At 37.0% G+C, this 15,264-nt stretch overlaps 1 protein-coding gene across 1 annotated transcript in view; it reads right to left on the reverse strand.

Annotated features, from left to right (window-relative positions):
- GRB14 (growth factor receptor bound protein 14) overlaps positions 1-15,264 on the reverse strand; it is a 67,572-nt gene that overhangs the window by 8,915 nt on the left and 43,393 nt on the right. The window contains exons 4-9 of the mRNA XM_082001457.1: positions 12,055-12,176; positions 10,055-10,129; positions 3,430-3,567; positions 2,251-2,361; positions 1,968-2,063; positions 1,301-1,381 (exon numbers count right to left, since the gene is read on the reverse strand). Coding sequence (XP_081857583.1) covers positions 1,301-1,381; positions 1,968-2,063; positions 2,251-2,361; positions 3,430-3,567; positions 10,055-10,129; positions 12,055-12,176 — 623 coding nt within the window. The remainder of the gene's footprint in view (positions 1-1,300; positions 1,382-1,967; positions 2,064-2,250; positions 2,362-3,429; positions 3,568-10,054; positions 10,130-12,054; positions 12,177-15,264) is intronic.

Genomic DNA, 15,264 nt, shown 5'->3' on the forward strand with positions numbered 1-15,264 from the left:
AGGTGTGCCTGAGTAACTGTAACCTGTAAAGAACTTTTTAAAAGTAAAAAAACCAAGGGCAAAATAGGAGAAAATGTTCGCCTCTAGGAGAGTAGAGCGAAATCTTTGTAGCTGACATGGTTGTGAGTTACTGAGGAATGGGGAACATGGAAGCGGCTTCCCCAAGACGTATGTTCACTAGCTTGTGCACTTAATTGCCAAGCGTATCCAATTTGCTGTTTAATTAATGAATTATACACAAGTAGAAAAACACTGCCATGCTTAACACTGGTTATAGATTCTGCATGTGTTAGAAGCTACGTGAGCTACAACACATGCAACAGTGTAAGAGGAGAGAGAATCAGTAATGGCTCCCAGCCCCATTACAAGAGCAGCAGCTGGCTGTTCTAACAGCTTCACATAACAGAAAGCAAAGACACAGTCAGTGTATTAAGCACAGTTTTGAAGCCATGCTTATTAGCAATATCACTGAAAACTATTTTTGTGAATAAATATAACAGCAAATGTATATTTTCGGCATTTTAACAGCAAGAACTACAATAAAAGTTAGAAAGTTAAAAAAAATCCACTGTAAAATCACTGTCACAAGTCCCGGCCACAAGACATCTTTGCCCAATTTAGCAACAAAAAAATACAAGATTGATATAAATAATCCATGAAAAACTCTGAAATCAAATGACTCATAAAGAACTGGGATAACATAAGATATTAAAGAAAAGGACAACCTGATCCAATCCTAACTATCTGATTGAGGAGATGGACACAGCATCCAGTATAGGTTGTCGTTCCTCCAAAACCCAGTTCTGCTAATTTATGCTGTTCCCATGAATCCAGCCAGTAATACACCTGCTGAAATTAATCTTAAGTACTTAGTATTTTATATTAAAAAAAATATAATGGAAGTATTACTGTATACCAAAAAGGATTTGTTATAGCTTTCTTATTGATCATTTACAGCATGCGTAACTTTAAATACTTTGCTTCTTTTTTAATGCACTTATAGTTCTGCTGCTCTGCTTTCAAAACCCGCTTTCCGTTCTTTTTGACAGTGGTAATTAGCCAATGAACTCCCAAAATACTGGAGATACGGCACAGGGAAAAGGCCTGTTCACTGGTCTGAACTACCCAATTTGTATTAAGTAAATTAATAAATCAGCTCTCTAGTGAACCCTGACAACCCCTAAAGTTTTCGGCAAGCATTTGCACATATCAGGTCAGTAGTATAACTGACACAAGTTACCTAAAAATAGCATGATGGCAGAAATAGTGTATTTATTCATGGAGCTATTGTGGGACATACCATAGCTGTTAGATTCAAAGGGCTGCAGCCACTTCTACCTTGATATGGTTGCATGTAATTCTGATACAGCTGCATCCCATACTAAAACCAGAAAATAATATGGTTAGCATTTTAAATTAGAAACCTAGGGCAAAAAAATTTTTTTCCAGATGTAAAAGATAACACGTACTTTTCTTTACCATTAAAAAACAGGGACAAATGCTGTTAGGATAAGGAAGTGCACAACATCGTTGCTGTTGCTACTGCCTTTATAAATGTACACTCTGCATTAAATACTACCCATTTAATACGTCAACTAACCTATTCCTATTTTGTCACAAACAGATACATTTTAAAAACATATTAAAGTTCTCTTCTTGTGTATTCTTGTAGCTTTGTTTAACATTACTCAACAATCTCAGTGAATTCAACATGGTTACATATAAGCATATGCTTAATGTTAAGTTTAAGTATTTGCAGCCCTGAGGCTTGAAGACATCATCCCGTCCCCTACAATGATTCCAGTAATTTGGTCTCTCTCTGTTGAGATGAAGAAAAATAAGCTTTCAGAGTACAAAACTGATAATGCTATCGCATGGGAACCTAGAATTACATTACTTCTCTACTGCACAGCACCAAAATTCCACATAGTAAACTTAAGCAAGTTAACTCTGCACAGAAAAATTACCTTAAGCAACCTAATTGCTGTCATCCAGCAGGTCCTACTTTGTTCATCATCTGCACAGAGCTGTTTCAGGTCTCTGGTTCCTCCTGATTTGTTAGGCTAGAAGGCCACAGCACATTTTTTTTAGCATTAATGCATATCTTGAAGATAATACCTGTTGAAATAAAAGCCACTAATTCTCCTATTTTATAATAGACAACTGAATATTGTTTTCAAAATCCTTAAAGAAACTTAAGCTTACCTAAAAACAGTGGCTTTAATATGTATCAGAATAATAAGCTTGTACCTTAAAGCAGAATCCATAGTTTGTTGGTGCTCCAGAAATCTTTTTGCCTGTCAAAGACATGTACATATCACTATTGCTGAATTCACAGAAAAATTGCAGATGCCTTGGCTCCTAAAAAGAAGAGCAATGTAATACAGTTAGACTATTTTTAGCCAGCATCTCCAGACAAGAAACTCAGAAGACTATAGTAGTTATCCTGTTCCAAAATATAGTCTTAAATACTGCAGTTTCAACTGTGACATCATGAAATCTAGAAAGAGACAACTCAACATCAATTTTATAATGCAAAGAAAAAACACCTCAAACTAGTCAGAGAGTTCATTCTTCTAGAGAGGGAGAAAAAACAAAGTACAAGTGATATAATTTCTGGGAAGACATCCACTAAATACAAGCCACAATAACGTTAGAGTAGGAGTCAAGTTTTGAGAGCAGTATGCATTTCAAACATCAAAATAAAATACAATTTCATAATCTGAAAAACAACATACTGTAATTATTACTGCACAGTACTATTTCTAACCATTATCTCCATCCTGTAAGGTTAATTAAGTCAAGGAAGCAAACAAAGGAAATTTGCTGAAGGCTACAAAACCAGCCCAATGATTACTCTGGCAGTAAACACAGAAAATTCAGAACAAGAAAAAACATTGTTTTAAGTGGTTTATGTAAAAGATATCTCAACTCCAGTGAATCCTGTTTAACATAATCAGGTTTAAAGTACTGCCATCAAAAAGTTTGAACTAGTTAAATGAAAAACTGTCCAGTGACAAAATTTGAGAATTCCCAAAATCTTCCTGTAAAATCCTTTTATACATAGGTTTTGTTTATTTTAGATAATGAAGTATTACGTCCACCTTTCAGAGCATCTACGTACACTTCAGAATTTTAACTACTATTTGAAAATTCATTTTGAAAGGGCAATCTGTTAACTGATTGGAAAAATATTAAACAGAATGAAGAAAAGTTATCAGGCAAAAAGAAACTACTGTTTCTAAGACAATGCATTCTAATTTTATATCTCAATATCTCTCTAGATTTTATCTGTAATAAATAGATTTTTTTTTCCTTTTTATCACTAAGTTGAAATTCAAATTTTGGTTGTTATTACAACGAATGAGAAATGTATACACATGTGCTCTAACTTCAGTTCTCTCTCTTTTTTTTTTCCCCTTCCCTTACCTTAGATGTACCTTTAGTGGAAAAATACAGGCCAGATCTTCTCAAAAGAAAGTACAATTTTTTCCATGATTTTTTCCCTTGTTCCTTTGCATGCAAATAACCATGAATCTCAGGATATGTGCTGGAGCTTAGGAACATCTGAAAGAAAATATCAGACATGCATTTTTCTTTTCATCTGAAACCAGCTTTCTGTTTCATTAACTTACTCAGACAGGACTAAGGGGAATAAACCCCTAAATCCACTATCACACCACAGTAATTCAGTTATGATTGCACCTAATCCCATTAAAAGTACCTCTGATTTAAGACATGTAGAATGTTACACAACTCCAAGGTATGCTAAGCAAGTTACATATTTCTATGGAACATATAGTTTGAAATGAGAGCATTAGTTATGCAGTATGTCACTTCAGCAACAAAACCAGTGTAAGAAGTTCTGATCCCATGCCTCAGACCCTCTTTCTATAAAACTGCAAATCAATGCTACCAAAAGAAGAAAAAAAAAAATGACATCCCTCCCTGCCTCCTGTGTTACAAATCAGAATGGGGAACTGATCTGAGTTAAAATTAATTCAGCAAACAAATCACAAAATTTGAATCACAAAACCATTCAGCTCAGGCAGGTATTAGCACTTTCAAAAGGAGGGAACAAAGGTCTCGGGACTTGAAGTGGTGCTGAAGTAGGAGCTTTAGAAGCTTTAGTTGAACCAAAAAGAGGAGAGGCTGGGCCAGTCACCAGGAAAGATGCTGTCTGTGCTCAAGGTCCTACGGCAGAGAGTATTGAAAAAAAGCTGCTTCAGGAGGAAGGAAGGATGACTTATAAGCCTGAGAGATTAGCCATGTTGCCTCCAGAACTGCAAGACAAAGGTGCGCACCCTCACAAGCCATGGGCAAGGCAGAGAGAAGTTAACTAACGCACCAAGAGAAGTGAACTGACGCACTGCCTCTACTCAAGGTATCTCGTGGCCCCTCCTCAGCCGTTGCAACCAGGTGTTGTCAGAATGCAACACAGCTGTTACCTTGCTAAGACCAAGTACACGGTTCTACTCAGTCTGCAAAAGCACCCACTAAAAGCTGACAACCGTGTTAACTTTATTCTAATTCCACGTAATACATTCATTTTTATTACTCTTCTTCCAATAAAACTGCTCAGAACTATGACTCACACCTAAACTGACCAACCTAGAATTCCTCAACTTCCATATATGCAAAGGAATCTCTGTTGTTACTAAGCTCTTCAAGGAACCTTGTCCCAGACTGGCCTGCAGAAATCATAAATACTATCTAGACATATATACATAGGGAACAAGGGATTTTCTGGCTGATATCTGCAGCTTTCATTGCTGCATTTTCCTCCTGTCCACTGCGACTTCCAGAAAATCTGATCTGAGGACACGAAGTAACAGATTACCAGGCAAGAGACAGACCGGCCAGTACCGGGCTGCAGCACAATGATGAAGTGAACGTGACTTTGGAAGTACACCAAGTTCTTTGGCCACTAAACAATGCAGTCCAACCAAGATACACAAGGTTTCTTTCACTTTTATTGTTTCCCTATCTTGCAGCCAGACGCATGACTGTACCACCTGTAGACTAACCTGAGCTAATTAAATTCAGGTGGTGTGAGTGCAGGACTATGGGCAGGCTTTGCTTGGCGGGGAGTGCCCTAGCCCACAGCTGGGCATGCATTACGAATAGCTTCACCGCCATTCACCTGAAGAGTTAAATTACAGTAAGCCTAGGTATATCTATCTACATACGCTGCTGACACGCAGCGGTGTGTAAACGCAGTTTAAGCTATTTCAGCCACACTGAAGCAGACGGGTAGGTCCTGGTAGGTGTTCCAGCCTGTTAATCTTCCCATTTGCCACGTATTAACAGGTTCACTGATGGTGAATACAAAGGCTAAACTGAAAAAGTATTTTAACTCCATAAACAAAGTCAAATGGAAGCTTTAGGAAAATCTGGGAGAGTCAATGTATGTAAAAACAAAAGAGCATCTTTTTAGGCTTTAGTATCTCTGTTGAAGATGAAAGGAGTGTTTGGCTCCCAGCCTGCACAAGTGTCTTCCCCAGGATTTCTGTCATAAGAGCTTCAAACCAGCAGCGCTGTCGTGAAAAATGCTTTTCTTACTCAGCAGACCAAAGTGGAGGAGCAATACAAAGCTCAGCTTCAACAGTCACTGTTGTACCCATGCTATAAATTAAAATAAAGTAGCAATAATGCTAGGAAAAAGGCAATCCTAGATCCATCTTTTTCTTTCTAAGACAGGCGAGGCCTGTGTGAGAAAATATAACATGAACATGCTGTAGTCAAAACCATTAACTGTCAGAAGGAATGAGCAGTAAAAATATTTCAGAGTGAGAACTGAATGTCTGTAATAAACACCTAAAACTAAAGATAGTAGAAAAGATAACTTCCTTGGGTTTTTTTTTTGGTGGGTTGGTTTTTTTGTTGTTTTGTTGGGTTTTTTTTTTAAATGGAGGCACGTGCAAGTTTATTATGGGGGGAGTACATGCCTGCTTCTGCACACAAGAGATAATCAAAATAAGACAAAAATAAAGAAAAATCCTTAATATAGGAAGAAGTGGTGGGTAGAGTTAAATGATGGTATGCTGCAGACAGGGATTACTGGTCACAATATACAGAAATAAGCTTGCACCCTCTCACTTCATGCAGTGGAATATATAACATGATATGTAGGGTGGTGTCGAATGTCACTACGTCTTTCAGATACTAATATATCACAGCACCAAGGACTCTATTACGATTAGATTAGCTGTAAAACCAACCAATTTAAAACCAATCTGAACAAAAAACAAAGCAAATAAATATCTTTTGTTGATTAAAAAAAACAAAACAAAAAAATCGAATCAATCAACAAGTAAAAACACAACAGAACAGGAAAAACATTGCACTGTCTTAGATGAATACAATAATAAAAAACATAGAAATACTAGATGTCACCATGCAATGCAGATTGAGAGCTGCACTCCTAATTATACAACTTATTTGTCTGCACCTTCACCATTTTCTATGAAAGAATAGTTGCAGTAGTGGAGACAAAAACGTTTGCTAAGGTGGATGCTTTTCAAGCACTTAGATGCTATTTTGGAGAATTAAAGAAGCCATCATTTTCCTAAGACACTGTGAATCAAGTTTGAATTTTAGGACTGATTTTTTCAAAGATGTGATGACAGCCAGCCGTGATCCAGCCCAACACTACTGAGAATGAGCAGGATTTTCCCCTGAACCTGATGATAAATTTGGAGGGCACCAGGTAATTCCAGTGAAGAACTGATACTGATCCTCAGTATTGTCTCCTATAGACTTCAGTCAATCTGAGGGGTTTAGACTGGGAGAAAGGCCAGCGAAAGCTAGAGTGGAAGACGGGGAAAGGCAACAGGCAGACTCAAACACCTCTAGGAGACCGACAAGAGACTGAAATTCAGTGCATGGCTGTTTCAGCCTGAAGACTGAACAGAGTCAGATGAGAAACTGCTCAGGGAAAGAGGGCTACAAATATAATTAAAAATTAAAAAACAGAATTACAAAATTGGAGAAATGTTATTCACAGACAAAAAGAAAATTAAAGAAACCTAGAATAAAATTTTGACCTTTCAAAGTAATTTGAAAAAAAATAAATGTATTGACTTCAGTGAGGCTAGGATTTCACCTACTAACTCCGGAGGACTAAATTCTGTCCAGATTATCTATGCCATGCAGTCTATTCATTGGAAATGCTGTCATGAATAAGAATACAAAAAGATCTAGTATGTACATTAATTCATCTAAAATAAGAGTTGCTCCAATAAGCAGACAATATTTTAAACAGGTCACAAGCATCATTTAAAATTACATTCAACAACAGTTTCACAACTAATTAGACCAAGTGAATTAATTTGTTGCCCACCTATGAAAGTTGTTAATTCTCAAAAAACAACCAACCCACCCCAAATTCTGAAAATATTTCATTACTATGGGGAGAGGCCTCAGATTAAATACTTTATACTACGTTCATTTTTGAACATGTTTTACAGGATCCATTTGCAAAAATACACTAAAGCAAGTTCCAAATGATCCATACTGCCTACCACTAGACATGTACATACAGTGTTGTGTCTCAGAGCAGCCATACTCTAATCAATATAGTAACACACTACTTTTATTTTTTTAGACTAAAGAATTTCATGTCAGAGATTGAGCCTCTCTCTTCGGTATACACAGACATTCGGTATATGTCAGATCTAGTAATTTTACTTAGCACATGCTAAATGGATAGGAGACAAGTGCACTTCTTTTGTTTCTCTTTTTGTTTTTGAGACTATTTAGATGCTCTGATTTAAAGTCATCAGCCAAAATACTCACTTTTTCACTTTCAATGAAAGTCAAGAAAAACATACTTAAAAAACATTTTACTTGCTTACAGCTCAATCCACAAAAAGCTCTAAAAGTATCAGAAGTGATTTTTGAATTGCTTGTAAGCACTGAGTTGTTAAAACTAATGTCTCTCTTGATACTTGACCAAGCACATCACAAATAATAATGCAAGCCCATTAACTTGTCTTAATCAAAGTTTCCAAGGAAATAGGAACTCACTGTAAACAATTTACCCAACAGCTTCTGCTGAAATGTGCATTACGACTTTACAATCCACAAAGGTATTCTCTACTTTGTGCCTAGTAACTTTTATTTGACGAAATACAATTAAACAGACAATACACCATAAAATAGCAACAGAGGAGAGTTTGTAACAAATTTTTCACGTTATCAAAATGGGATGTAACTGCATATATTTAGAATGATTCTTAATCTTACCCACAAGCTTTGCACACATTCTACGTATCGCAATATGGGCCTAAGGAAGTTCTGTGCGAGAGCATACAGCAAACAGTTCCATTATAAAAGTCTTCATTATTTTTTTCAAACTACCAAATTACATTTGCAAGCAAAAAATATTGAGTTCTATTAACACACTGGACAAGATTTTCTAAATTCAATGTTTACGTCAGACTGCAAAATGTATTTGCTATTTAGGTAGCAAAAAGTGAACCAATTTTCATTAGATACGCAGCATCTTTTGAAATGACAAAGTTTTTATTTAGGTTTGTAAAAATGATTTACAGAATCTAGTATGTGTAAATCAAATTTAATTTGAAACGTTTTTTGATCTCCTGACTCACAACCGCTTCTATAAGGATATAACTATTTAACAGAATAACGATTTGAGATTTAGTTCTTTAGTGTTTTTCATTTACTGGTGAATGCTAAGGTAGAATGTATAATATAGATGCAAAAAAATTTTGTAATTTTTATATTTCTTTCAGTTCTACCTTAAATGTCTTGTGTTACTATGTTGCCTTTCCAATCATTCTTTATCGCCAAAACTCACACACAGGGTTGTTGTCTTGAGACCAGTGAAAGTTCTTCTATTAATTAATTTTTCTAGTGACAAGCAAACAAGAGTGATGTGTATGTTTCCACCTTTATTACTCATTTTTCCCCTCTTTGAGAAGTAAGACGATGATCCCTGATATGGTCATTCTGTGAAATTATTCCCACTGTAAATTAAAATCTTTTGTTCGCTTAAAAGATGACTAACACTGAGTGACCTACCATATTTTTTTTCGAAGGATCCAGTAGCCTTCAAGCTAACAAATCATACTAGTCAGGCTAAATTTTCTACTCATTAAGTTTAACCATTTAAATCTTTTTTATAGCCATTTGTATCACATTACCAGTTCTTCAGTATTCTACCAAGCCCTGCTGTTAAATAGGTGCTGAGTACTGCAGCACTTCACCATTTTTAGAAAACAGTGTTTTTCACCTGAATCACAGAATCACTAAGGTTGGAAAGGTTGGAAACATTAATCCAGTGCCACCGTGTCCCCTAAACCATGTCCTGAAGTGCCACATCCACACGTTTTCTGAACACTTCCAGAGATGGCGACTCCACCACCTCCCTGGGCAGCCTGTTCCAATGCTTGACCACTCTTTCAGTAAAGAAATTTTTCCTAATATCTAGTCTAAACCTCCCCTGGTGCAACTTGAGGCCATTTCCTCTCGTCCTATCACTACTTAGTTGGGAGAAGAGACCAACACCCTCGTTGCCACAACCCCCTTTCAGGTAGTTGTAGAGAGTGATAAGGTCTCCCCTCAGCCTCCTCTTCTCCAGGCTAAACAACCCCAGTTCCCTCAGACGTTCCCCATAAGACTTGTGCTCCAGACCCCTCACCAGCTTCATTGCCCTTCTCTGGACACACTCAAGCACCTCAACATCCTTCCTGTAGTGAGGGGCCCAAAACTGCACACAATATTCAAGATGCGGCCTCACCAGTGAAGTATCTAATAAAGATATTAACCATTTTTATTGCATTTTTTCTGTTTTGGCACTCCTTTATTCTGAAAGAACATGCAAATTTCCAAGCGTGGTCATCTAATAACTGTCTAGAAGGGAGACATCACTTCCTATTGCGTAAGAAAAGAAGTTATTAACCATGTTTTGAGCTATACAAAACAACCTACCAATAGATCCAACAGTGACAAAGAACTATGCCCACGACACAGACAACACCACAGGAAATTCTGAGCTACGCTCACTCCTCTTCATTGAAAGACTACATACCTGTAATATCCCAGAGTGGCATACAGCTGCATTGGTCTCACTTGGAAAAGATATCATATGATCTGGAAAAAAGCTCTGTAACAATAATAATTTGTATCAAAGTTCCATAAAAATAAATATAAAACTTCCTGTATCTTTTGGACATAAAATTAAAGTTCTCAATGCAGTGCAGGACACTGCAGGTTCTCTGATCCAATAATTTAATCTTACCTTAATATCATTCGTAAAATTGTGATATCCTATATATAATTTGCTGAAAAACTTAGAATTTTGAGAAAACATAAATAGTCCCTGGAAGCAAGAGGCTTTCATACATCAATGCAAGTCATATTGCAGTACTTGGCCCTTACTGTTGTTGTTCTAGTAGTAATTTCTATTGTTGTTGATGTATTAGACTTGCCTGGGGATTCAATATACTACAAAGTAGGGAGGATATGCACGACATACTGAAAAATATATTGTTTTCTGCCATTTTCATTACACTAGAAACCCAGTAAAATATTTTTTAAGAACTTCCATTAATAGAGAACAAGTCTTCTCAAGTTTTTTTTTCAATTGTCCATTTGGTATGATATGAATAAGAATTAACATAAAAATCTGACTACATCAGTATGGTGTGTCCACATTAAAGTACCAATTTCATTATGAAGGAAAGCTCAAGGGGTAATTTATGGGACAGACCTGCAGCTGGGGAGTTCAGTATAGTCATGCAGATATGCACCAGCCAAGAGTTTGACCATTACTAATTTCTCAAGGCTTGGACAAGTTTGAAGCTGGGCCATCCCATGTCCACTGACCTTCATTTTTAATAAAACTGAACTACTGGTAGGGTTAATTCATATAAACTCATTTCTGATAAAGCATTCTCGCTACATCTGGGACCACAGTACCCAGAAGAATGACTCAACAGGAACAGTAAGGACTCTGATTAGCCACAGCTGGTAATGCTAGTCATAGCATAGTGTCTGCTACACACCACAGCTGGTTCCACTCACTGGTTAATCAATACACAAACATACTACTTCTTTGAAAGCTTCTCTATTAACTGTAGACTATCCCAAGTTTAGAATTTTTCACTAGTGCAGTGATATGTCCATGTCAGGGGAGTACATGATGTGCCCAGAGAAACACAGGTGGAGCAAGAAAAAAAAACCCTCAGACCTCTTGTATCTTTTGTTATCTTAATATTTACCTTTTCATCCTTTTCACAGGTAGATAATTTGAGTTCCCTTCCACTTTTCACATCCTCATACATTTCTGCTATTTCTCCCTTTGACATCTGAAACAAGCTGACTTTATAAGAGACAGCATTAGGAGTGATCCAAATAAATACACCACGCCTTTCAGCAACCAGATGGTGAGTTTCTCCTGCTGAGTCAGGACTGCTTCCACGGCCTTTGCCACCAGCCAAGGTCTGAATCAGCAGCATTAACCTTTGGCAACATCCTTGAGTTAGGAGTTGTCTCTGCTCTCTTTCCATTCCTTACATATACTATCTTTGGCTTCACTTTCACATACTCCTAATAGGTTATGGCTGCTCATCGTCTTTTGTATCATTTAGCTGCAGCTGTGAGAAGCTGCCATTGGGCAGTGCTGGGCCATAACATCTGATTTTTGCTTTAACAATCAAATCATCTTTGCTACGGATGCTACTCCTCACGCTGGTTAATTTTATGCTTTGTTGTCACTTGATGGAAACTTCACTCAGTTTCAAAAATTTTATTTTGTCGCAGGTCTGTGTGCAAACTTCAATAAAGTTAAACCCATGTCTGCCCTCCTCACCCCCCAAAAAAAAGTATGAACATGGATGTTTTACAATTGCAACATAGGGACCGGCCAACAGTTACGTGCACTACAATAAATTCCTATCTTCCATACATTCCCTCCCAGTTATTCCTTTGGATTCATGTTACATTAACAGCTTTACGCTCTGCTTGTGTTTAACAGCAGAGACTATTTTGCAGCAACAGCAATTGCACCACTTCACAGATAGGACTTACCAGTGGATTTTTAAAAAACTCATACTTGGCATAATTTTTTCTAAAATACAGTTTGTTTTCCTCTTCCATTACCCAATTTGACTGGACTTCCATCACTAATTCATGGTCCTCTATAGCTCTTCCTGTAAAAAACCCAAACAAATTAAAAAAACACAACACATAAACCTGCACTTAAGAGTAGAAAGTGAAAAGACAAAGGTCAGGCAATAAAAGTATTATTAAAGTAATTTAAACAAACACAAAACATGAAACAAGCAATCTGAACACAGTACATTAATCAGGTCCATGTTACACCAAGTTACTCTTCCACCTCATTAGGGTGCAACTTGTGAGGTAGGTCACATGTGGGGTGTTTTGTTTGTGTTTTGCTGCTGTTGTTTTCTTTTACAGGGGCAGCTGAGGGCTATATTCCATTTCATGGCCAAATCCATGTTCTCCCTGCAGAAGCCAGGCAGTTCCTGCTGAGTGATGCATGGGGCAGCAGGCAGCAGACCACTTTCAACCATCCACTCAGCCTGTCTGGGGTGTCACAATGTCTTTCTAACGGTCCTTTCTCTAGTACATCCTTTGTAAAGTGAAACTTGTCTGCAATATAGAATAGCATTAATTTGTCGCCTTCTTCCCCAGGCCCCTACTATGTCCTGAAGCATTTCTAAAACTGCAAATGAACTTAGGGTATCTCAGTGTTTTAATAGTTTTGCACAAACCAGGAATACTGGGTATTTTAGCAGCTGCAGAACTAACGTATGCAAAAGGAATGGTAAAAGTAAGCCATGAAAAAAACCTAAAAAACCAAAACAAAAAAATAACCTACAAAGTGAATCCTAATGTATAGTTTGGCTTTGCAGTGGGGCAAAGGGAAGAAAAGGCACAGAATTCAGTTATTTGTACCACAGCACCGGCATTCAGAATCAGTCTTCTCACTCCTTTAGACTGCTTCTGCCACTCAGATACTTGAGTAAATTTTTTGATTTTACAGCAATATGAAATATACTTATAGGAAAGATACAGATTTTAAGAACTTTCCCATAGATGTGTTGTGTATGTTTACATGTTGCAGACTCTGAGTAATGCAATGGGACTACTCTTAGTGTAGGAAGTTAAGCATAAATCCTGAAAGACTATGGATAGTTTCTGTACAATATTATTCATACTGCCTTTTTTTAGTAAATTTCAGCAACTTATGAAATCATGGATCATCAAAATACGAACATGCTTCCAAATAAGTATACAGTTTTTGTGGCCACTTGTACTTTGCTGTGGACTCAAACTAATGAGAACAAGATGGACTTAGGCAAAGTTGTAGATTTTACTTAAATGATCATTGGCACCTCCAAATTTAAATTACACTCCAACAATGAGTTACAATGAGTTACGGTTAAGAATAGGTTTGAGATCTAAACTTATGTCTCCCTGCCAATTACAGGGTTTTAATATCCAATTCTGAGCATGGTTTCAAAGGGGAAAGCCAATTAAAAATATATTATAAAACCATGTAACAATTTTCTGATCACATTTTCTATGCTTCATTATCATAAGGGATCTTATGGTATACTTTAAATGAATGTTGATGCTTTCATATCTGCCTGTTGTTAGAAACTTTTTAAAAAATCATAACAGATTGAAGAATAGTATAGTTCTTTTTTTAAACTTAATTAGGCATAACATTAAATTAATATAAATGGTAAATTTTTGCAAGTGATCCTGGCTCAACAGAGCCTAACTTTTGTAAAGTGTAGCACGCACAACCTTCTAAGAGATAAAAATCAAACTTCAAATCTGAACTCATTAAAGCTTCTTTAGAACTACAGCATCTTTTTATTGATCTTTTGCCACCCCTTTCACCAGTCACTTCATGCTTCTGCCTTGTCCAGTCTGGTGGGCAACAGCCTTATTGTAGCTTGCAAATCTGTAAGCTTCTTCAGGAAGTTTCCTGCTAGCTAGAGACAATGCAGCCATTCAGCTAAATTTCACCTCAGCAGGAAAACATCAAGCTCATGACTAGCAGAGGACAAAGCACTCTCATGATCTACAGATCAAGTAGGGAAAAGTCAAACTTCCACTGAATTTAACTCAGGCTTGAGCCCATAAAGGAGGATATTAAGGATGCTACATGAACCTCACGTTCTGTAACCAGAACAAATGAAGCAATAAAAACATAAAGCAATTCAGAAAACAAAAAATATCCCAAAAATACTGAAAGTGAGCATTTTAAAATCTTGTACAGGCTGCTCTACTCCAAAACACATTCTTCAGATGCAAGGGTGAAGAGACACTAAAGAACCGAAGCTCTTACTCAAAACCAGCATTATTTTTCCTTTCAGTTTTATAGACAGAAAGTGTTCCTCTGGGATGACATTTAAAACTCTTAAATGCTTGGCATTATGACATTTAAGAAAATACCATTTCCTCAAGACTTACTTCTCGGTACAAAAATAAGACATTCTGCATCACCCCAGTGCATGGGTAAGGATGCTGGTATCTCTTTTAAGGTGTCACATCACAGAATATTTTACAATTGATACAACTTACTTTCTTGAAGGAACTGAAAGACTGAGTTAATGCCCTTCAAAATGCAGCCCTGTAATCAAATCTCTGAATGTTGCCATGAAAAAGCTGCACTTTGGTTTAGTTAGAATTTTTTTTCTCTTCCAGCTAGACTGGAGAGTTTCTACCTTCCTCTCTACCACCTCGTTATTACTACTATCTCTAACATGAAGTGCACCTGCTACAGTCCAAAACAAGGTCTCCTTAACTATGGAAAGTAACTAAAGCACAAGAAAGAATATTTAATATTGAAGTGCATGACAGAACACATTTCAAATAGCCACCCAGTGGGGGGAAAAGATTTAAACTAAATAAAAACCAGTAAAGCCATTACCCAGTACTATTGCACAGATAGTGCTGTGTGAGCCTTCCCACAGGCTAACTAAAAGAATGCAGACAGTGAAATCAAAAATGAGACTGAAACACAATGATGATGTGCCTGGCCAAGGCACTATTGCCTACTCGAAGAGGAACCCTAGAACACAAGTCTACTGAGCTGCAGAAGCAAATGGAAAACTGTTTACAGTCAACACAAAAATTTCTTACTAGAAAAGGAAACATTTCAGGACAAAGACAGTATTTTTCTTAAAAAGGAGAACAGCTATGGAAAACTGATCTGTTTTCACAGCCTGCCCTGTACAGGGGAATTGCAGTGGAAGTATG

This window comes from Phaethon aethereus (assembly GCF_964289735.1).
Source record: "Phaethon aethereus genome assembly, chromosome: 6".
Taxonomy (NCBI): domain Eukaryota; kingdom Metazoa; phylum Chordata; class Aves; order Phaethontiformes; family Phaethontidae; genus Phaethon; species Phaethon aethereus.